This window comes from Melozone crissalis, unplaced genomic scaffold (assembly GCF_028551555.1).
Source record: "Melozone crissalis strain CALT ecotype California unplaced genomic scaffold, PUWL_Pcris_2 ptg000063l_1, whole genome shotgun sequence".
NCBI classification, from domain to species: Eukaryota; Metazoa; Chordata; class Aves; order Passeriformes; family Passerellidae; genus Melozone; species Melozone crissalis.
Genome location: NW_026535841.1, coordinates 9,906,920 through 9,930,423, shown reverse-complemented (window position 1 = coordinate 9,930,423; position 23,504 = coordinate 9,906,920). Strand labels below are relative to the sequence as shown.

The 23,504-nt window shown below is 39.5% G+C and overlaps 1 protein-coding gene across 14 annotated transcripts in view; it reads left to right on the top strand.

Annotated features, from left to right (window-relative positions):
• The window catches only part of EP400 (E1A binding protein p400), a 45,872-nt gene that overhangs the window by 7,143 nt on the left and 15,225 nt on the right, over positions 1–23,504 (top strand). For 6 of the 14 annotated variants that reach the window (XM_054288571.1, XM_054288563.1, XM_054288562.1 and 3 more), the window contains exons 3-31: positions 2,043–2,133; positions 2,542–2,649; positions 3,363–3,748; positions 4,239–4,547; positions 4,692–4,877; positions 6,199–6,339; positions 6,447–6,525; positions 6,802–6,848; positions 7,864–7,921; positions 8,604–8,693; positions 9,851–9,958; positions 10,450–10,643; positions 10,825–11,002; positions 11,441–11,577; positions 11,733–11,902; positions 12,333–12,507; positions 12,899–13,035; positions 13,654–13,840; positions 14,770–14,936; positions 15,769–15,923; positions 16,441–16,689; positions 17,743–17,907; positions 18,677–18,844; positions 20,033–20,124; positions 20,820–21,118; positions 21,551–21,753; positions 21,852–22,021; positions 22,231–22,427; positions 22,916–23,027. In XM_054288571.1, the coding sequence (XP_054144546.1) occupies positions 2,043–2,133; positions 2,542–2,649; positions 3,363–3,748; positions 4,239–4,547; positions 4,692–4,877; positions 6,199–6,339; positions 6,447–6,525; positions 6,802–6,848; positions 7,864–7,921; positions 8,604–8,693; positions 9,851–9,958; positions 10,450–10,643; positions 10,825–11,002; positions 11,441–11,577; positions 11,733–11,902; positions 12,333–12,507; positions 12,899–13,035; positions 13,654–13,840; positions 14,770–14,936; positions 15,769–15,923; positions 16,441–16,689; positions 17,743–17,907; positions 18,677–18,844; positions 20,033–20,124; positions 20,820–21,118; positions 21,551–21,753; positions 21,852–22,021; positions 22,231–22,427; positions 22,916–23,027 (4,758 nt within the window). The remainder of the gene's footprint in view (positions 1–2,042; positions 2,134–2,541; positions 2,650–3,362; positions 3,749–4,238; positions 4,548–4,691; positions 4,878–6,198; positions 6,340–6,446; positions 6,526–6,801; positions 6,849–7,863; positions 7,922–8,603; positions 8,694–9,850; positions 9,959–10,449; positions 10,644–10,824; positions 11,003–11,440; positions 11,578–11,732; positions 11,903–12,332; positions 12,508–12,898; positions 13,036–13,653; positions 13,841–14,769; positions 14,937–15,768; positions 15,924–16,440; positions 16,690–17,742; positions 17,908–18,676; positions 18,845–20,032; positions 20,125–20,819; positions 21,119–21,550; positions 21,754–21,851; positions 22,022–22,230; positions 22,428–22,915; positions 23,028–23,504) is intronic. The other 8 variants (XM_054288570.1, XM_054288559.1, XM_054288568.1 and 5 more) reach the window with 6 other exon arrangements.

Below are 23,504 nucleotides of genomic sequence, written 5' to 3'. Positions count from 1 at the left end.
GAGATACAGCCTGAAACTGTGAGTATGCAGTCATCCAGAGGGAGAGAGCAGGTGAAATAAATGGCATTTAATGTGGAGTTTGAAAAATAAAATTTCTTAAACTGATGTCCTAGCAGCATCTGAGACAAATGGGACATAAACTGAATTTGTTAGTCAATTTAGTAGCATTTAAATTATCAATTCTTGTTGCTTATTTTGAAAATTCTGTGAATGCCCATGATGCTCTGCCAGACATTGGCTGTTGGACCTGAAATATGCTGCATGTCTACCTTGTGACAAGACAAATATTTGAAAACTTAATCCCTATTGGGTGTGAAATGGCAGTGAACTGTAAATATGAGTCAGAGACATTTAAAACCAGAATTTACATCTTAAGGCTGTATCTGTATGAAGTGGCTGCAAATGCCCTCAGAGCAGCAAGGAGATTAAGTGTTATTAATTCATAGCTATTGATTGAGTCTGAGGGGCATGAGATATATTCAGCTCAAAAAGGAGCATTTGAAGCCCAGTCATGGTAGGTGATGTTGGCTGTGATTATTAATAGCATGCAGTGAAGCACTGGAGATGCAGGATGTCACTGCTGGGATTTATTTCAATACAGACTGGTGTTTACCTCTGTGGGTTTAATTTACATTGGTAAAATTTTGGTAAAAATCAGAGGAGAAAATACCTGTGAATAAAGTAAAAAAAAAAAAAAAAAAAAAAAGGGAAATTACTGCCTTTTGTGTTGTCATCAAAAAATTTCACAACATTTGCAAACCCTTACTATACCTCAACATGTTTAAGGCTCTCACCCTTAGAAAAGTACACTTTGAGAACTAGAGTGCTAAATTAATTCATTTCCCAGGATGCAAAGACTGCCACACATAGTCTGTCTTTGTATTTTCTGATGGAATCTCTTATGACAGGTTTTGGGATAGCCCTTATTTTTCTCATATTAAGTTTCACAGTAAAATATTTGTTACAGCATAACCAAATACTGAGGAGAATTTAAAAATTACTTGGAAACTCACTGAAAGGAATTGGACTTGCACAGATACTGATGGACATTAATAAATACTTGCCAGTATACTGAGGGCCCAAAGAGCATTAAAATTGTCATATACCCAAATTTGTTGGCTTCAGTAATCCTGTATGTGAGCCTGTCACCTGTGCTTGATGCTGAAAGGATTCTCTGGGACAGGTTCTTGCCATCACTGCTGATATTAAATGTAGTGATTTAAAAATAAAGTTTGAATGCACTGTGTAATCTTACTGAAGCTAAATTCCAGCTTGCTGAATCAGAGCCCAGTGATTTCTTTTGCATCTCAATATCAACAGTGCTTTTCCAGGCTTGTTAATTCATAGTTTGTATGCTGTTTATCCTCAGACAAAATGGATAGTAATTTCTGGTGAGCTCAGATGTCACCTTAGCCTTAGGGCAATATTGTTTCTCCTCACTGAGTTTATTCATGAGACTCATTTTGCCAGCTGTGCAAACAGGTACAAGTCCAGCATCTGAAAAACTGGAACTGGAAATTGTGTACCTTGGCTGAGGTTCTTTATTCCATCTTCCTAGCTTTTTCCTGAAATATTTCAATGGCAACTCTCACAAAGCTCTATCCTGAGAGAGCTGGAGACTCAAATAAGCTATTTTCAGGATAAGGATGAATTTGTGTTACTGATGTATCACACAGATATGATACACTAATGAAAATTTCCATTCATTAAAAACAAACAAACAAACAAACAAAAAATACTGGGCAAGTTTGTTTTTTCACATGTCCCATTATCCTGAGTTTGGTATCACTTAACAAAATGTAGGTGTCATTATACATAAACAACCTAAACACTGTAAAATTAAACCTCAACAAAGAGTATTTGTGCATTGTGGATAACTAAAACGTCATAGCAGATAATGAATGAGTCTTGTTTCCTTTGTTGTACAGCTGTTCTGAAGGACTTTTTCTGTGCTGGCCTCCTTAGATCTGCTTATAAATTCTCTCCTGGTGTCAGACCATCTGCAGATTGAACCTCTGTGATTTGTTTTCTTTTCCCTGTAGCAAACACATACAGGGACTCCGGTGACGGGGACTGTGAGCACCATAGAGATTGAAGCTTTTAAGAGACAGCAGCAGGCCCTTGCACCAGCAGGTATGTTCCACAGGCACAATTCCACTTCCATCCTCTTTTTTTTCCACACAGTGATCGGAGCCCACTGTTCAAAAACACATTTTTGCCTCACCTTGGGAATCACCAGATCCTTAGGACTATCTACTGTGTGACTGGTGCTGTGGAAGAGTGCACTCCACTCCCAGTAGATAGGCCTGGATTTGGCAGGCATGGAGACATGGTTAGGTTGATTGTTCTGGCTGAGAAGATTGGAGATGGCCAACTTGAAGTCAGAGGGACTCTGGCCCTGGAGCATGTTCTTCATCAATGCTACACATGTACAGTAGTTGTAGCTTTTGGAGCTGACGGTGGAGCCATGTGTAGTAGTTTGCTTTGTAAACTGAACCCATTCCATTATACCATGCCATAAATGGAATTTGAATATCACAGATTCGTCTAAGAGACCACGAATTGAAGTGGGCCGTCATGGGATGGTTTTTCAGCACCCGGGTGTGGCTTCAGGAGTTCCTCTTCAACAGCTAATGCCAACGGCACAAGGTACTGTGTCACCACATGCCAGCTGCACATTAATTTCACAAGGAGATGTTGGTGATGGAACTAGAAACTTTGGCTTCTGGCCTGCCAAGATCCTAGTCCCACCACACACTTCTCCATGTAAATTAATACTTGGTATGCAATGCCTGGTTTGTTTAAGGAGCTGAGTGACGGGCTCCAAAGGTGCATGTGGGCATGGAAATACGTCACAGGTGCTGATGCAAAATGGCCAGTCTGAGAATTCTGGAACTGAACCAATGATTTATGAAAAGGAAACCATCTAATTGGAACATCACGATAAATTTTTATTCATTAGTCATGCCAAGCTTTAGAATATGTGTTAGAGTGAATGTGTTCTTAGAAAGACTCAGTAGTGTTTAGACTTCATGCTGGTATTTTAGGTTAAACTCCATTAGTTCACCACTCCTTTTTTTTTTTGAGTATATGAAATTTAGAAGACCTATAATGACATGCTCTTTTTTAGTTGCTGTGCTCCAAATTTTAGTTACAGTCCTGTGCATGAAGTACTTCGTTGTTTATTGTAATGGTGATTTATTTTGTGATTGTGATGTGGTATTTTCAAGTGATGGTGTCTTGTGGCAAAGTAAGTAACAAAACCACTCTATTCGCAGTCGATTTCCTCCTTAAATCCACAGACAGCATCGGCCATTTGAATGTTTTAACCTCACCTGCACGTGTTTCCTGTTGCCCTGCAGGAGGGATGCCTCCCACGCCGCAGACGGTGCAGCTGACGGGGCAGAAGCAGAGCCAGCAGCAGTACGACCCCTCCAAGGGCCCCCCGGTGCAGAACGCGGCCAGCCTGCACACGCCGCCGCCGCAGCTGCCCGCGCGCCTGCAGCCTGCCAGCGTCCCCATGGCGTCACTGCCCGCCACCCTGCAGCTCCCACAGCAGCAGCAGCAGCCCCAGCTGGTGGAGCCTCCAGCCCAGCCCCAGATCCAGGTGAAGATCCAGCCCCAGAGCGTGCCCCTGACGGCCGCCCCGCTTCCAGCGCCGCTGCAGCAGCAGGTGCCGCCGGCCATCCACATGCAGGGACAGGCGCCCAGCCAAGTGTCACAGCCACAAGCTGCCATACAGCAGCAGGTATGGGGTGGACATGGGTGTGTTTCCATCGCCAGTAAAACCTTAGAATGCTATCTTCATCTCTTAATTCCACTGGACAATTAAATCCTTTCCTTGTAAAAATACAGGTGTGTTGCCCTGTTCTTGTAAAGTCCTTCTAAGCCTTCTGATGTTTACATTTTTAAGAGAGTTTCTCATGCGCTTTTCATGTAAATAATGATTGCTTTGCATTCCTTTCTGGAGGAAGAGAAAATGGATAAACTGTTAGTTTGACCAGTGTGGCTGGAGAAGTAGCAATTTCATCCTCCAATCCATGGTCACTTTTAGAATTCTATAAATATCAAAGTCCAGAAATAAATGCACCTTTTTTGCCTTGTGTTGTTCATTTTGCGTTGTTTCGCGACACAGGTGCACATTTGTTACTAAGTTAAAGTCTCCATTATGTTCTGCCCTAGTGTAGATTAAGTATTGAATCCTCACCTCATCAGTAACCAGTGTGTTTCTTGGGCAGACTGTGACTCTGACACGGCCATCTGCAGATCCTGCTCAGAGTTCTCAGCGTCTTGCAGCAAATCCACTGCCACCTACCTCATCCATCGCCCCAGCAGCGATCCCAGGCACAGCACCGCCTTCTCCATACCCAGTGCAAACAAACAGGACCTCTCCAGCCACCACCAAGTCCCTGTCTCCTATTGCATCCAAGCCTCCTGGCTTAGCAGTATCAGCAGCAGCAGCACCTAAAACACAAAGTCCAGCTCAGAATGCAGCGGTGTTGCCACAGGAAAACTCTCAAGACAAGCTGGCTGAGCAAGTCAAGCTGGTAAGATATATTCTGTGTGATGCTTTTACACTTTTATTTTCCTGTCAATTAATTTCATATAGTGGGAGAATTACTATTTTTCTCTGATTCTGCGACTTCAGGTGCCTTGTGCAGCTTCATTGTAAGTCTGTACTTCTTTTTAAGGAAAATCAAATCCACCAGCGGATAGCAGAACTGAGAAAGGAAGGTTTATGGTCCCCCAGGCGGCTGCCTAAACTCCAGGAGGCTCCAAGACCAAAATCCCACTGGGATTATTTGCTGGAAGAAATGCAGTGGATGGCAACTGATTTTGCCCAGGAGAGAAAGTGGAAGATGGCAACTGCTAAGAAGGTACTTGAAAACCATTTTGTAACTCAGAGCAATAAGTGTTGATATCACTCAGTTTGGTAGCAAAGCTATTGAGGTATCTTTTCCTACAGATAGAGGCAAAGGAAACATGAGGCACTAACTTTTACCTCAAATGAGAAGTTTTATTGTCAGTTTTGCATATGACACCTGAGACAGACAAGATAATTGTACAGATTGTGGATGCAAATAACAGTTTGTGGATTTTATTCCTCTGGAGATCAAATAGCTTTTTTAGGAGCCTACTGGGTTATATTTAAATAAAAACTGGAGCTGTCATGCCTGTCTCACAAATGAGTTATTTCCAGTCAACAAAGAGTAAATACAGAATTTTGTAAATAACTTTCCATTGAGTGTGGTTGTCTGTCTAGTTATTTTTTCCTTAATCTCACAGAAAAATAAGAGCAAAGACAGTAGTGGAAACATAAGGGGAGAGAGCAGCACAGCAGGAATACAGTAGTGCAATGAGAATTTCTATGGTGTGAGATGAAATATATAAAATCTGTTAATTTACAGTAAGCAAGGGTTTTCTATAGATACCAGCAATGTTGCATCTTTTTTTTTTGTACATTTATGACCAATTTAGGGTCATGAACAGAGCAACTGAAGGTCATTAGTTTAAATTGCCATGTTGTTTTCTATTGTATATTCTGAAATATGGAAACTCAGAAGCAAAGTATTGAATAAGTGTATTGTTTTGTACAATAAATATCTGCATTTTGAATATAATTTAAATCTGGATTTCCATTTGTGGCCAATGGTAGGTTTTTAAGAATAGGAGAGACAGGAAGGGCAAATGTGAAATGATCCTTCCCCTGGCACTTTGCTTCAAACTTCTGGAAGTCAATGTTTTAGGGACCTCCTGAGCTAAAGGTTGCAATCAAGTCAGTCTTAACAGCCATTGACTGATCTTTCACTCATGTATGTACACTCTTTTTGAACTCATTTTAGCTTTGGTCTCTGACATTTTGTGGTGTGATTTCTGTGACTTCATATGTGCTGTCTGAAAAAAGAAGTTTTCTTTTGTGTGTTTGCTGCTAATTTCAGTGGAATTTTTTCTAATTTTCATATTCAGAGAGTGAATTAAGAGTTTCCTGCTTGATTGCTTAGTTATAGTTGCATTTTTTTTCCTTTGAATTTCATGTCTCTTGCTTTATTGGCATGGTAAGAATTAGAAATACTGGAGGTAAGTGCTATGTGTGTAAAGCTATGGTCAACATCTGGCTGCTGATAACCACTATAATCTTAAGAAATGCAATGAAATGTATTTTGAGGTAACCTAATTTAGTATTTCATGGTATTTTAGATGGTAAGAACTGTGGCTCGTTACCATGAGGAAAAGAAACTTAACGAAGAGCGAGCTAAAAGGGAGGAGCAGAACAAACTGAGGAGGATTGCAGCATCCATTGCTAGAGAAATAGAGTATTTCTGGTCTAACATTGAGCAGGTAAAGTACCCACTCACTAAGACTTGTGCAATTTGTGGTGGTTTTTTCATCTTCAGGAGTTTATTTGTAAAATAACAGTGATTTATTAGACTTGCTTTACATTTCAGGTTGTTGAAATTAAACTGCAAATTGAATTTCAAGAGAAGAGGAAAAAAGCTTTGAATTTAAAGAGATTTTCAAGGAAAGGTAATTGCATTCCATTTCATAAGAAATATAGTCTGAATTCTGATGGTATTGTTTTATATAATTTCACTCAGTGCAGGTTAATCTCAGTGGTAAAATTGTGAATTGCTAATAATGGGTTGTGAATAGATCTGAATAATGATTTATGGGTTTTTATGGTTTTGTGTTAGTTTTTGTTAATACTTCTTGTGTCTTCCTTTGAATACATTTAAAAGTTCATGTGAGAAATGTAAAATTGCTAGATGATGAATACATACATCAAGTGTAATAATTTTCCAGGTAAGGATGCAAAGGAAGACCTTTATTTGGAAAAAGAAAGTGAACTGGTAAGTCTTTGTTTTTTGAAAAAGCCAACAAATTAGTTTAAATGTGACTACATATGTGAAAAAGTTTTGATAAAGGTGATTTTTAAAAAAAAAATATCTGGTGATGATAAGATTTCACTGACAAATGAGCATTCAGTCACAAGTACAAGTATAATTTTTCTTTTCTGGTTAGGAAGGGGATTGTGGTTGGTACATGTCCTTAGTGGCTGTGAATCATTCATTCTGAGATTGAAGACCAAAAAAACTACAAATTATTTGCCCGACTTGGGAAGGAGTTTCATTTACAGTAGCCAGGGGTAGACTTTGTGGGGCATGAAATGTGTTTTCAAGTGTTCAGCAGAGATTTATCTGCTGAGAGATGAAGGTGTATGGTACAGAATGGATCAAACTGAATGAAACTTGGATATCTTTTTCCCTGGATAAAATGCGTGCTAAGGACTCCTTGGCTGTGCCTGTGCAATTGGAAAAAAATGGACAAGGGATCTGAGGCCCTGAGCCATCTGTTGAGGCACAGCTGATGCCCATGTGCTGGAATACTCCCCCTCTACCAAGCAGAGTGCCTGCATCTGAATTTCCTGCTAGGAACAAGCCTTAGCATGTGTTATCAGCCAAACTGAGGCCCAGCACTGGCTGTGAGAGTTAATTGGCACAGGCTAAACAATTCTACAGAGTGCACTGGACAGCTGAGACAATTATAGGCCTGTGCATATCTCTTTTTTATTGACTAGTGAAAAAATTTAGTCCTTGAACCAGTCTGGCTAAAAGTTTTGTACCACAGCTGGACCTGAATAATTTGACCCATGAGCAGTGGAAGTGGCAGACTGCACACTCCCATCAATTCAGAATTAGAATTTCTGGTTTGGCATGACCAGGGAAGTGCTAATAGGTGTTAAATGTCTATCAGCAAATGCTTTTGGGACTGCAAGGCATGTTTTGTTGTCTTTAAAAAGCAAACAAAGCCCCCTGCTTATCTTTTGTTTTCTCTGTTTTAAATATTACAATTATTTAATGCTAGGGGGGTTCATCATCTGGAAGGAAAAGAAAGGCAAGCACATCTTTGACTGATGAGGAGGGTAAGTCACTTCCCAAAATTTTGCATCCGTAACATAGTACATAAGTTGAATGTTAAACCCACAAGTTTTCAGTCTGTTACTGTGTGGGTGCAGTGCTTTTCATGAACCAAATACCAGCCTTCATCTATTTCTTGGAGACATTAGACAGTCAATTAAATAGTAAATTATCCCTGAAAGAGCTCTAGTGAAAATCTGAAAACAACATTTTCCTTGAAATGATACTGCTGTCATTATTGATGGATTTTAATTCTTTCTGTCCTCATTACTTCATTTGTCAGGCCTTACTAATGGTCTTGAAGTTCTTTTGAGGATTTTTGATGAAATACCCATCTGCTTTGGGTCCTTTCTTGTTGGTGACCACTCTGTCATGTTCCTGACAAAGGAACTCCCCTGTTCAAAGCCTCAGAACAACCTGTGGTGAACATTGTCAATCAACACTTAAATGCCTTCTGTCCTGAGGCAGAAGTGCTTCTCTCCTGTTCATTTACCTTTCAAATACTGCATATAGTTGCTTTCAGATTATCTTGTTTCCATACATATTTAATTCTTTTTAAATCCTGCAGGCTTAGATTATTCTGCAGATTTAGAATATTCTGTGCTCATTCACTCCAGGGGAACAGAATTACAAGCCTTCTGAATTATTGTATAATTTAACCCAAGATTTGCATTTGTTTTCTTGCAGTTGAAGATGAAGAAGAAACAATTGAAGAACAAGAAGCTAAAGAGGGAAACATAAACCATCAAACTGAATTGTCTAATCTAGCCAAAGAAGGTAGGCACGTGGCTTGGTTCTTCTCTAGGCTGGGCTCTGAAACAACAGCTGGAAACACACAGCACTTGTTATATTTGTAAAGAGGATTAGAGGTGGGAGACTGCATTCAGATGTTCAGTCCTGTGTAGTCTGTGTTTAGTTTTTTCTGTTTGGAAAGCTGCAGCACTTTATGGAATGATGATCTGCACTTTATAAAGCAGTCCTGGTTATCACACAGGGTGGCTGGAGAAAAAGCAGTTCTCTAGTGAAGCACTGCATTAAAACCTTGCACCAAGACTCTCAACCTGAGTTCTAGGAGTGCATGATAAACCCTTAACACCAGGGCTGGATCAGATTGAACATGGACACTTTATCAACTGGCTTGAGTATCCCAGAAGGGTTTTGTGACTGACTTGGTAGCTCCAAAAGGGCACTTAAGTGCTGATCTTGAAGGGAGGTTATAAATATCTGAATATAAGGTGCTTTTAGGGACAGTGCTCTGGCTAGCAGCTCTCTCTCATTAGCAATGTGATTGCTATGCTGAGCTTGATGTGTGCAAAGTAGCCCACAGAGATGTGTCACTTAGCCTGGGAAAAGCAGATTTTCAGAGGCAGGCTGCCCATGAGGCTGAGCGTGCCTGGTGATGAAAATGCCATTTCCACATCTGTGTGTTTGCTCTGTTTGGCAGCTTAGTGGCTGCACTGAACTGGCCAGTTGGAGGGATTATAACCCTTGGCCAGTCAGCCAGGTTCCTAATGAGAATATTTGCTGATTGATTGGCCACTGGCAGCATGTACATTCCTGCTTTAGCAGCTCAGACAAGGGATCCTGGAGTTACAGCTCAGATTTGAAACTTCTGAAGTGTTGCATTGTCAAACTGCATTTGATGTCCCTACCTTCCCAGCTGGGGATTTACTGAAGGTTGTAGGGTTTGTTTGTAATGCAGTAAAAAGCAGAGTATGAGAGCAAACTGCTTGGTGTAGTGCCAAATATTCTCTGTAATCAAGGTTATTAAATAAATGCTGCCATCATTCACTTAATAATTACCTCTGAAGTTAACTACTGATTAGAAAACTGGCTTTATGCAATTGTGAAGAATGTAATGAGATTATAATTAATAGTATCTATTGTTCCAAGTTTTGGTATTTTTAAAACTTCCATCTTTTAATAACCTTCAGCTGAATTGCCTCTGGAAGATTTGGTAAAGATGTATGAAGGTGCCTTTGCAGAAAATTTTCACTGGCCCCAGCCAAAGCCTGACAGTGAAGAGGAGAGCAGTGAGGAAGGTAAATTACTCTATCTTTAGAAGTAGTTGTGCTGATTTACAAGGTGAAATAAGTTGCTTGACTCTTCAGGACTCTGTGAAAAGACATTTTGTTCTAGGAAAAAGCACATCTTGAGTGAATCACATTTCAAATTTCTCAGTTTGTGAAAAGAGGGCAGTGTTTGCCTGTCCTAAAGTGAAGATGTGTGAGATTTTCAAGTACAGTACTGAGCCGTAGAAAAGCCTCTCTACACTGAATTAAACAGCACACTTCATAGATAGCTGTAATTATACCATGTTAGCCTAGCTAGTGTGAATATCCACAACATGTACATGAACCTGACCTTAGGCTATTTGCATTTTACCTGAACTAGCTTGAAAATCACAGAAATGCTTTTAAAAGTTGGCTGCCTCCTTTAGACCTGTGTCTGAATCCTGGTTATCTCAATTCCTTTGTGTAACTGCTACTGAAGTATATTTTAGATACCACTGTAATTTTTCTCTCTCTCCTAGAAATGGAAGACCACATGTCTGATAGGGAAAGTCCCCAGAAAGAAGTTGTCCTCATAGACTCCCTGCTCACCATTGATCAGTACAAGGTCATGGACAGGTCAAGTCCTCCCAAGAAGAACGTGAGAGACATAGCAGAAGTTGCTGCTGCAGCAGAGATGTTGTTACCTAAAGGCAGCTCCAGGATAACAACAGCAGTAAGAATCCCTGTTTTCTATGTGCTGATGTTTACATAAAGAATGCTTTTTTCTTCATTATTTGTAGCTTTTAGCAAGAAATTCCCTTTTTTTTTTGAGTTAACTTTTTTGAATGTTTATGCTTTATGCCATGCTCTGCAAATTTAACTCAGGAAAGAATATCAAATTATTCACATTACAGGTAAAATACAACACTCCATCACTGCTGTATGGGTCTCTCAGAGAATATCAGAAGATTGGGCTGGATTGGCTGGCAAAACTGTACAGGAAGAATCTCAATGGCATCCTGGCAGATGAGGCAGGGCTTGGAAAAACAGTGCAAATTATTGCCTTTTTTGCCCATTTGGCTTGTAATGAAGGTAAGTTCATTTGGCTGACAGTTTTAGACAGGTATTGTGCCACCATTATCTTTGTGAATTGTAGACTGAGGTAACTTTTTTTTCCCCTACTGAATCATATCAGGCTTTAGTTAATGATAGGAGTAAGATTGTGTCAGAGTAACTTCCTGATACTTTGTGACATAAAGGTGCTATCTAGTCAAGTCTAGTGTCTGATCAACTCACTACCCTCTAGAGATTCTTCTGAATACTTCTAAATTCTTACTAGGACAGAAGAATCTTACAAATTGTTTAATGACTAGGAGTAGATTAGTAATTAAAATGCCTCTGTTGCTATTTGATCTCACTTTTAATGATTAATTTAATGCAATGCACTTAAAAAATCAAGGGAGAATATGAGCCACATGCACTGTAAGGAGTCTCTTTCCAGTGTTAACTGCTGTGTTTGCCCTTCTGCAGGGAACTGGGGTCCTCACCTTGTTGTTGTCCGGAGCTGTAACATACTGAAGTGGGAGCTGGAATTGAAACGCTGGTGCCCAGGCTTGAAAATACTTCTCTACTTTGGGAGTCAAAGAGAACTTAGGGCAAAGAGACAGGTGCTGTATTTTGCAACTCTTCCACTGTTGCCTGTACTTTTAGCCCGTATATATCTGTCTTATATGTCTTTTCTAATGAATAAGTAACAAGATGTAAGATATTTGAGAGTTCTGCCTTAACTTTTCTGTCTCATCCTTTCTTTCCTTTTCCATAGGAATGGACAGAACCCAACAGCTTCAATGTGTGCATCACTTCGTACAAGCAGCTGTTCAAAGGCCACACAGCATTCATGAAAATGAGATGGAAATATTTAATAGTAGATGAGATGCAGCAAATCAAGAATATGACTGAGAAACACTGGGAGGCACTTTTCAATCTCCGCAGGTACAGAGCAGAGAATTGATTTCCTGCTGGCAGTGAGTTTTTCTCTTTTCATGTCACACAGTTCTCTTCTTAACAGAAAACTTGATTAAAAAAACCCTCTTGACTTAGTCTACCTGAATTCCTGAGCAATGTGCACCTATAGAGAAGTGCTTTTATTTGAAACAGTCTGGATTCAGAGAAATGCTTGAGATCTTTTTGTTTCCACTATCATATCCCTGTAATTCTTCTTTGCTGACATTCTGTGCTCCCAAACAGATTCCCTTGTATGTTCTGATACTCTGCAATGAAGAAGCTATTTGGTGATATATTCAAGATTGAAAAGATACTTTATCCTAGGTTTAATTTTATTATATCTACATAATTCTTCTGTGTATCTGACAAACATAAAGGCACAATAATCAGTCAGTTAAAAATCTTCTTTTGTTCACAGCCAGCATCGTTTGCTTCTGATAGACACTCCTTTGCATAACACACTGATGGAGCTGTGGACCATGGTGCATTTTTTGATTCCGGGAATTTCCAGACCTTACTTGGATTTTCCAGTAAAAGCACCTAATGAGGAGAACCAGGATTACTGCCATAAATTGGTCATCAGGTTGCACAGAGTATGTTGGAATTTTTCCTCATATGTCTTACTAAAGGAGTAATGCTGTTAAGGAGAGGGGGAATAAAAATATGTGGCCCAGATCAGAATTTGTGTCTTTTCTTAACACTTAGTTTAGTTTAGACAGAGAATCCTGCTGAAAGCAGAGGGTTCTGCTACCAGAAGAATGTGGAGATTTCTTTTAAAAATAATACAATGCTCAGATTTTGAAGCATGGCATGCAGAAATTAAAGAGCAAATTAATGTCTATACAACTGTGTGCATAGCAGAATGATTATATATAGCATATGCAGTTTATCACATCAAATCTGTTAGGTGTGAATAAGTTTAGCTTCCTGTTGTAAAGTCTTTGAAGTGAGAATTTTTTTCCTGTCAATTGTGCAATGTTTCAGATGATTCAGCCATTTATTTTGAGGAGATCAAAGAGGGATGTTGAGAAGCAGCTCACAAAGAAGTACGAGCACGTACTCAAGTGCCGTCTGTCCAGTCGACAAAAAGCCATGTATGAGGATGTCATACTGCAACCAGGGTAAGGGCTTGGAACAGAAAATATAAAATCCTGTCACTTCTAGTGCTTAAGCAAGAAAAGAAATGATTGTCATGTGAGGAAGTGTCTCTGAAATTTTCCATTATGACCTGTGAATAAAATGTGATTAAATTATAGATTAGAGTTACAGCAGGTGGTGTAATTTTGTGATATTTTGTGCTGATGTGATAAACATGCATTTACCTCTGGAACCTAAGAATCCAGTTATGATGGTCAAGTCTTCTGCTGTGTTGTTTTAACATTTATCTCTAATGAGTGGTTCTTCATTTTTGTAAAGCTCAGAATTTTTCCTCACCGCCCCCCTGCCAGTGGTAATTGATAAGTGCAGGGATGAAACAGAAACAAAACAGGGAGGGGATGGGGAGCTGGATAGATTGTATTTGATTGTAAGGCAGCCCTGGGTCTTTAAGTTTCACTTTTCCAAATTTACTTTTGGTACAGTGCTGCTTAGAATACTGCAGAAGACCTTGCTGAAATCTAAACTTGTTCTAAGACTTTTGCATAACATACTGCATTGCTCATTCTCACCTTGCTGATTTAGGGACACCTCCGTGAAAGCTGCACATAAATCAATGTCTTTCTGTATAATTTATTTGGTAGAACCCAGGAAGCCCTCAAAAGTGGGCACTTCATCAGTGTCCTGCATGTCCTGATGCAGCTGCAGAGGATCTGTAACCACCCTGATCTGATAAACCCCCGGCTCTCCAGCTCCTCTTATGTATCAGAAACCCTGGAGTACAGAACAGCCTCTCTGGTGCTGCGAGCCCTGGAAAGGGATATTTGGAAGGTCAGTAGAAAAGTGAAGGTTTTTTTCCTCTCTTAGTGCCCTGGCAGAATTTCAGTACTTACTGTTGTTTTGTTATATGTGATAACAAAAGAAGTTTGTAAATAGAAGGAATTCACTCTTCCATAACTGTGGCTACCAAGTGTGTTCTTGCTGCATCTCTTTTTTTGTCATATTGGTTTGAACTTTTCAAGTGGTTTGTAAACAGTAATTTTTCATGAACTACTGGGTCAAAGAGAAATTACCTTTGCTTTTATCATGCTCATGTTTGCAGGCATTTTCCAACATTGAAGTCACTCTGGGTAGTCCTGTGCTTATTTATGGCATTCTGCAATTTCCTTTTTGCTTTTACAAACTGAAGGAAAGCAAGACATACTCTTTTCCACAAAACAGTAAACATTCTGTTACAATGACTAAATTAGTACCCTCCTGTCAATCCATTTGAAGTACCACTATTTCTGTTATTGTTAAACAAGTGATCCCACTCCTTGACATGAAAATATAAAAGAAGTATGAGTAATGGAACAGCTGACATTTTTTGTTTAATTTTATTTCCATCCTTCATATTTTTCTACTCCTGAATTATAGTTCGACATTTAAGCTTGAGAGTTAACCTTCAAAGAGTTCCATTTAATTCTTTGGAAACTATGATATATGAAGAACTGTTAAATGTGTTTTGCTTTAATTTCCATAACTGGCTAATGATTTCAGTTATTTTTCTTCTAATACTTAAAATGGGACTGTCAGTTTAAGATTTATTTCCAAGGTTTCTGGACAGTTTTGGCTAATAATAAATAGTTTATTTCTTAAATTTACACCATTTATTTCAAGTTAAAAAGTAAATATATAGAAATTGAATTCAGCATTGAATGTAAAGAGGACTTAACTATTTGGGACATCACATGAAACAATTAATTTTTTGAAATCCCTAGGAATCAGACCTGTCTCTTTTTGATCTCATTGGAATGGAAGACAAAATGACTCATTATGAAGCACAAATGTTGCCAAAACAAAAGGTTACTAGAAAGTTGATTGAAGAAATCTACAGCTCCCCTCCACCACCGGCGAGGCCCAACCCAGTGAAGCTCAAACCAAGCAGGTGTGTACCCCTACACTCTTCCTAAGCTAGAATTACAGCAGCAAAAGATGCTTCTGCTGCAATCTTCACTGAGCTCTCTCTGCATCTCTGTTAATGGGATTCACACAAAACCTCAGGCTTACCTTTGCATTTAATTCTTATCTTTTGTGTTTACCTTTGAAAATAAGAATGCTGTTCTTTGAGGCATGCAATTCCATTTGAAGTTTGTTGATGGATTTCCCATAGTCCTTACTTCAGCAGAAGATGAAATTTGTTCTTGGACATTGTTTATGGCAATTGAGTGTTGTTTTGCAGAATTAGCATGAGGATAATCCAAGACTAAGTTAGGCCTGCAGTGTCAGCTGTGCTCTCACTGTTATGGCAGAGACATATGAAGTTTTACAGCAGTACATTTTTCTAAAGTATTTTTCTTCTAGTGAAGTAGTGTTCTCAAAGTAATGTAGAACTAATACAAGAGAGCTGCCTGATGACCTGCAGCATGCTGATGTCTCTCTGGAGATTATATGGGAGCCTTTTTTTTCAGATATCTTCAGATATATCTTTTCCCAGATATTGGCCTAGCCTCTTTAAGATGTTTGCTGTAATTCTGAAGCATCCTGCATTAAACTGGATGTATGGCAATGAAAGTTTTTTTCCTTGGATTCAGCAAAATCACTTTCTACAATGTTCACTTAGGAAGCTTGTGAAGTGATGAGTCTTGCCAGCTTCAGCCATCTGCAGGAAGATCAGCATCTGACACGATCAGTTTCTATGTTCCTGGAGTGCCAGAGTTTGCTTCTAAAGGCCAAACGATGATCTTGCTCTAGACTTTGACTTTTCCTGCTCTTGCCAGGTTGTTCCAGCCCGTGCAGTATGGTCAGAAGCCCGAGGGCAGGACTGTGGTTTTCCCAAGCACTCAAGTGCAGCGCACGGTGACCACGGCAACGGTGACTCAGCAGGGACAGGTTCGAGGCAGATCCCCCATAGCCACGGTGTCTTCAAATCAAGGTAAGGCACTCAGTGCCACTCTGGTCACCCGCACCTCAGTGTAGACAGATACAAGTTAGTGTGTTTAATAGAACTCCTTTTCCCTCTAGCTTATTGGTCTAGAATACTAATGGCTTAAATATACCAAGAGACTAATTGCCAGTAAAATTCCCCACTAGTTTTTCCAGTATGATCTGCCAGGATAATGCAAAACTAAGCTTTGTGTAACCTGTTAGCATATGGAGTAAATATGCCACAGTTATTTAAACCCTGAAGACGTGTAATGTTCTGTCAAAGACGGGAATGTACAGTGCTTCTCTGTATTTATTTAGCCTTTAAACAATGCTTTCCAAATAGATAATGTTGTAAAAGTAGGATGGAGTAAGAGGTGTGGCTAGAAATCCCGGTGTGTAAGGACAAAGCCGTTCTTGTAGCCGTTTGATTATCCTGTCGGAAGGTTTCTTTTTAATGCAGGTTGTTTAAAAGAGCGGAGTTAAAACCTCTAACAGCTTGCACAAACAACCCTTATTGATTGCAGCTGCAGCAGCACAGTTTCAGACAACTCAGGCTTCCACCAGTGCTCCAAGACACCAGCCCGCAGCGACCTTCACCACAGCAACTAGCGCAGCCAACCCTGTGAAACCGCGGGGCCAGAGCGCGGCGCCGGCCCCGCAGCCGGGCCAGCCGCAGGCACAGCCACAGCCACAGCCCCCCCCGCACACCATCCAACAGAGTGTGCTGCCTCAGAGGCTCGTACTGACCTCTCAGGCCCAGGCACGGTTGCCTAGTAAGTGGCCTCCCCTTTCAAGGTTTCTCCCACCTTTGTACTACAATGAGGTTAAGTTACTAGGCACCCTAAGATGTGTACAGAATCGTTGTTTTTTTTTCACTCTTCTGATTAGCCTTGCTCAGTACGTTGCTTATGACCAAGGAAAATCGAAAATTGGATAAGAAACAATAGAATTGCTGTGGACATACATTAGCGGTGTCAACTTAATCTCCTATTTCTGCATGTTTCTTCTGCTGGCAAGACTTCCTTCAGACCAAATGTTTTAGCTCTCTCCTAATTATTCCTTTCATGTTAAACACTAATCCATCTGCTAAAGGCCTCTCTGGCGGAGAGGAGCGTCGCCACTGTTAGGCAGAGAAAAGTGATGAGGCTTTGCTTTAAGGTTGTATGTGCACTGCCTATTAGCATGTGTAGAGAGTACTGAGCACTGATGTATTAATTTTATCTCTGGGGTAATGCACTGCCTTTACAAAAGCTGAATTTTCACACCAGTATTTTCTCAATATCATAAAACTTAATGCTGAAATGCCTCTCTAACCTTTCTGCATTTAAATCACAAAAAGCTTGGTCCTTGCCACTTCAAAGCTTTTTGGTTTGTCTAAATGCAGATTGCTTAAAATAAATCATGTTTCATCAGCAAATTTCGAATGTGTATTTAATGTGCCACACATAGGAATATTTTAATTTCTTCCTTAAACCTTCCTTCATGCTCTTGAAAAGGCAGTGAAAATCACTTTAATGTCTATACTTGTTCTGTTACAAAGTGTCACATGAGTTTTCAGGTAGCTCTTAACTTTTTTCCTAATGAGAGTGGTAATTTCTAAAATGTTGATGTTCTTACCCTTTACACAATCAGCTTCTTTCCAGTTTGTCCAACAAATATAGAAAGCAATACCTGCTTAACTTTTATATGACACTTTTGATGCACTAAGTATAATTATGCATGGAAGGCGCTTCAGCACCACTTTACTAACCAAAATGTAGAATTGTGAATATTGAACAGCTCGCCTCCCACTTTGATTTTTTAATGCCTGTTTCCCTCCTTAACAGGTGGTGAGGTAGTAAAAATAGCCCAGCTGGCTTCTATAGCAGGAGCACAAGGCAGGATTGCTCAGCCAGAGACCCCAGTGACTCTGCAGTTCCAAGGGAACAAGTTCACCTTGTCACACAGCCAGCTCCGCCAGCTCACTGCAGGGCAGCCCCTGCAGCTACAAGGTATTTACTTCAACAATGGAAATTTTCCATTATTCAGAATGCTCATGTTTTTATATGGGCACCATGTTCCTTGTTGCTGGAGATTTTCCCATCCCCAGTGCTTCTATTGTCCTGCTCTTCCTATTTTCTGTGAGCCAAGGTAGCTCTGGTTTGAAAAATAGATGCCTATCAAATGAAAGACATGGTTAGTTTCTTTTTCTGTATTGTATTTGAAAAATGTTATTTCCTTTGTTTCCACACCCAAGCAGTGCAGCTAAAGTAAGGTGAGGCATTATTTCATAAAATCTCCCTGCTGAGCAGAAGCAGAAGAACTGAGAACATTCTTGGTTTATTCTGAAATTGTGTAAATAATATTTCAAGATTGGCATTCTTCTGGATTTTTTGCCCTTGTCTGAATGCTCTACCTGCACTATGTTTTGTTCTCAAATCTCCCTTGCTGGTGATGTGTATTGCCAAATTTAGGAGAACTAGCATATCTTCATTCTCTGTGGCCAACTAAATAGAGGGAATTTTAAATGAAGACTTTTCTGATTGATTGGATTTTGTCCGAATTCTATATAAATACCTAGATTACAATGATACCCCTATGACACAAAATTCCTCTTCAGCTATGAATACTTGGGTGTTTCCCTCCTTTTTGGCAGATTGGTGTAATGAACATATCTGGTAAAATTTGAAACAGGAATTACCAGCTTGTAACACTAATAGCTTTTGCTAGAGAGCACAAATTCTTTTCCACCCTAATGTGTGTTAAAATCCTCCCCTGCAGGAAGTGTCCTTCAGATTGTGTCAGCCCCTGGGCAGCAGTACCTGAGGCCTCAGGGCCCCGTGGTCATGCAGACAGTTTCCCAAGCAGGAACTGTGCAGAATGCCCTGAATGCTTTGGGAAACCAGCACCAGGCAGGTGGCCCAGCTTCCACTGCAGTCACACAGCAAGGTGGGTTCTCCAGCCTGAAGAAATGTCTCTGTCTAAATATTTAATTGCTAAAATCACATTCATATATAACTCCAAATTGTTGCAGATCATAATTCTATAAGTTGAGCTCAGAAGTGGGTAAACTAGGAAGCAAATCTTTGCAGTTTATATTTCATGTGTGCTGAAGTTTTAAGAAAATTTTTAATACAAACTTAGGAGAGCATGTAACTTAATTATAGATTTTTTTTTTGCCAGTTTCACCTGTGGTCAAATTTTTTTTGGGAAGAAGTCAATTTGAAATACTTTGTTAATTTTTGGAAGGAAAAATCAAGGGTGATAATTTTTTATACTGGCAGAGAATGTCCAGTGATGGTCTCAATTTTTCCACATTGATTTTGCTTTTATTTTATTTCTTTCACTTTTCTAGCTGATCAAGCTACAGTTTTCCATTTCTCTCTGCAAATTTTGCTTAGGTATTTGGTGCCTTGCTGTAAATGTGATTAGTTCCTTGCTTAAAAACACAACCAAGATGTTGACAGAAGTAATGGAGAAATTAATGCATTTACAACAAAACAGCAGATTATTAAATGAAGATAAATATAACACTGGGAGTTCATTCCCTGAAAATGGCCATCTGCTGTAATTTTCTTGAGATATAACAAACCATTCCTTCAAAATGGTGTGATGCTCTTACAGTGTAGTTAAGTGTCTGGGTAAACATCTGCTAATAGTTGAAATCACAAGAATGCTACTGAGATTCCATCATATGATTTCACCAATTTGTAGATACACTCAATTGATGTGTTTTCTGAAAAATCTTAGATGATTTGCTCAAGATAAGTTACAATATTTTTCTAAATTAGAACATTTTCTATTGTGTTCATATTAACATTTTCTGAATGTCAATGTGTGTTGCACTATGCATGACATTTTGAATAAAGTACAAATGGAGCACAGCACTTTGCTTTGTACAAAGCAAAATAAAATTCCATTGATCTATCTTGGATTTTTGTGGGAACAGTTAATGTGAATATCTGTCAGCGATCTGATGTATAACAAAGTACAAATTTGCAATACTCAGTGGACATTTAGACTAAAAATTTGTCTACAGCAATGATGTGTTACAGCTATGAAATGTCTACTTATTGAAAATAATAAAGAGACCAATTTTCAGATGAATAAATATATAAACACAAGGTTTATCCTCAGTTTGTATTCCAGGTAGAGCTGCAGTTACTAACTTGCCATCTGGTGACATGGGAGCAGTGTTAAAACCAGCACCTTTGCATGGACAGTCACAGGTACTCAATTTTTATTTTGTTTTGGAAACACCACTTTTCAGAATCAATAGTAAGTCTGTGTAATAGTTGAAAGCTATAATTTGCAGAGCTGGAATTAATTAGGGACTTTGATGATTACAGAGTAGGTAAATATCCCAACTTATGTCCACATTTCAGGTTGAGATCTGACATATTAGTAATCCATAGATAAAATAATCTGGTGTATAAAGGTAGCTGACAGCTTTCTTGTGCTGTGATAGACAGGTTCTTGTAACTGTAATGGATTTTAATTATGTAGTAATGCATGCATAAATAAGGAAATCATGTGGGTTTTTTGTGTTTTGAACACAATGGGAATCGGGCAAATTTTTATAGATTTCCAATCTTAAAAAGTTTTTGGAAAAGATAAGTAACTTAAAAAGTGCAGGGAAGCATCAAGAATATATCAAAAGCTATGAAAATATATCTTTAAAAAGCAAGAAGATACTAAACTAAGGTAGAATTGACTCTTTAATAGGAACTGAATTCAGCTGTAGTCTTCAGATTTTATCTGGAAGGTATTTTGGTCTAAGCAGTAATTCTACTCTAGGATCTGTACTCTGATCCTGACAGTTTCTAAAGAAACTCAAATAGATTCTAAAGAACCTCCAATCCCTCATGTATTATTACTGTGATGAGCAGCAGATGTGGTTTTCATTCCCCTTCTCTTGGCCAAGGAGACGTTTGAGGAGAAGAACCGGCTCTTGAAGGAACGCCTGGACCGGATCTTCTCGGGCAACGAGCGCCGCTGCTCGCGGGCGCCGGTGTACGGCCGGGATGTGCTGAGGGCTTGCTCCCTGGCTGGGGACACCAGGGCCTCCCAGCTGCCTTCCAGTCAGGCCAACAGCTGGAGGTGGGCTGGCTTTGTCAACTGCTGCCTTTCCTCAAGTGCCTGCGGAGGCCCAAGTAACCCCTTGAGGGAAATGATCCTGGGGTTGGTTCAGCAACAGGAATCTCTAAAGGATCTTGTTGACAGGTAATGTGTGACCCTGCCTAACAAGCCTCTGCACATCTAGTTGTTTCTAAAACACTTCTCAACAAGGCTTAAAACCTTGTTTCTGTTGATGAGCTTATTTGGTTTAGACTGGTTTATTTAGCAGTAGATGATGTACAGCATGGAAGTAAAAATAAGTCGCTTCCTGTTTCCTTTGGATCTTTATAAATGTTTTCAGTGCCTCTTTCCTAATTTCAAGCCCAAGTTCAGCTCACTTAGACTTTTATTCTTATGCTTTTGGATTTATTTGAATAGGTACCACTTAGACCCAACTAACAAGAGTTGAGACCCAGAGATGCAGGCAGAATCTGGTTTAGCCAAGCCTGACTTTCATTGCTGCATCTATGATTATTGCTGATCATTTTGTGTGTAGCTTTTTAAATCAATATTGCCTTGTTTTGATGCTTTTCACAGGGCTCTCTTCGTGTTGCCAGCTGCAGTTGCTGCTCCCCCATGTTTCTATGTAGCAAATCCTCCCCCTTCATACAGTCACAGACTGAAACTCCTTAAGCACAGCCTGAGGCAGAAGGCAGCTCCACACTTGCATCAGTTGCAGCAGCTGACAACTCCTCACTTGCTGCAGTTCCCTGACCTCCGGCTGGTGCAGTATGACTCAGGTAAAGGACATTTGCTGACAAGATTTCAGTCATTTCCTCTATGACATGAATGGAATTTGTATATAAAACCATTATTGGTTTTTCTGTTTGAATTATAGGAAAATTAGAAGCTCTTGCTGTGTTGCTTCAGAAGTTGAAATCTGAAGGGCGCCGTGTGCTGATTTTGTCACAGATGATTCTGATGCTGGACATACTGGAGTTGTTCCTGAATTTCCATTTCCTCACCTTTGTGAGGATTGATGAATATGCCAACCAGGAGCAACGTCAGGTAAGTGTGCCCTACCAGCTGCCCACTGGTACAGCAATAAGTGCTGCTCAGGCTTTTATACACTACAGCAGAGAAAGGAAATTTTCCTTGTTTTGTATTCAGTTTGAAGCACTTGACACCTTTTTATCCCATTATTTATTAAGCTATAGTGAATTTGGTTTGGTATTTTATTTTGGTACTTAGTCCTTGCTTTTATTCTGTTTATGTAGGAGCTGATGAAGATTTTCAACAGAGACAAGCGCATTTTCTGTGCCATCCTGTCCTCTCACAGCCGTTCCACAGGAGTCAATCTTGTCGAGGCAGACACTGTTGTGTTCTATGACAATGATCTGAACCCAGTGATGGATGCAAAAGCTCAGGAGTGGTGTGACAGAATTGGGAGATGTAAAGATATCCATATATACAGGTGATGGTGACAGTCAACATCTGCTCTTTAACATGTTTTAATGTGAGGTTAGTTCAGAGGATGCTGCCCTGGATGATCTGGAATAAAGTGGAAACAGTGCTGAAAACCACTTCCTTTCAATAAAAAAAAAAAAAGCCAGGGTATCTATTCTATGAAAAAGTGGGGGGATTTAACACCAAAGGTAATAAATGAATCATACCTCCATGGGTATTGTCTGTTAGTCTGCATGGAATTTATTAAGGGATCCTTTTCATTGTTGATTTTTGTTTTGTTTTTTATGGTTTTTTTAAAAAATTACACAAATTATTAAAAGAAAACTCTAAAGGTTGTAATTTTTTTCTGGGCCTGCACCATAATTAAAAGAACTCCCAGATACTACCACATTTTAAACATTTAGTGGTATTCTCTAAGGACAGTTTGTCTTTTTGTTTCTGAAAGCTGGTTTGGAAATTACTTACCAGATTTCTATTATTTTTTCCTTTTTTTAGGCTTGTCAGTGGTAATTCTGTGGAAGAGAAACTTTTGAAAAATGGCACAAAAGACTTGATCAGAGAAGTGGCTGCTCAGGGAAATGACTATTCAATGGCCTTTTTAACACAGGTAAGTTAATATTCAGAATGCATTGAAACACCCGTGTTGCACTGTTTAATAAATTCATGCATCTGTGTTGGAGGGTTTAATGGCAGTTTAGTAGAAATCTGTCTGGGCTAGAATTAATAAGGAGGCATATTGGATTTCATGATTGCTTGAAGTCTCAGTGTTGGGGCCACATTCTTTCAAATATTGTCCATCTGTTTTGTTCTGTTATTTGCATAGTGATGCACAGACATCACCCATGACTTAATGTATTGTGGTTTCTTCACCCTGCTGCAAAATTTTGCACAGCTTGTAAGGGTGAATGTCTCAACAGCTTTAAAAATGTGAAATAAGTTTAATAAATGTGGATATTTAGAGAGATAGCCTCTGAATTGCTGCTCTGAAAATAGATGAGACAGTGACCGCACTGGTGAAGCCAGGCTATCCTGGCTGGCACTCATGATATAGAAAAAAAATAGTATGCTCCCAAAAACTGAATGT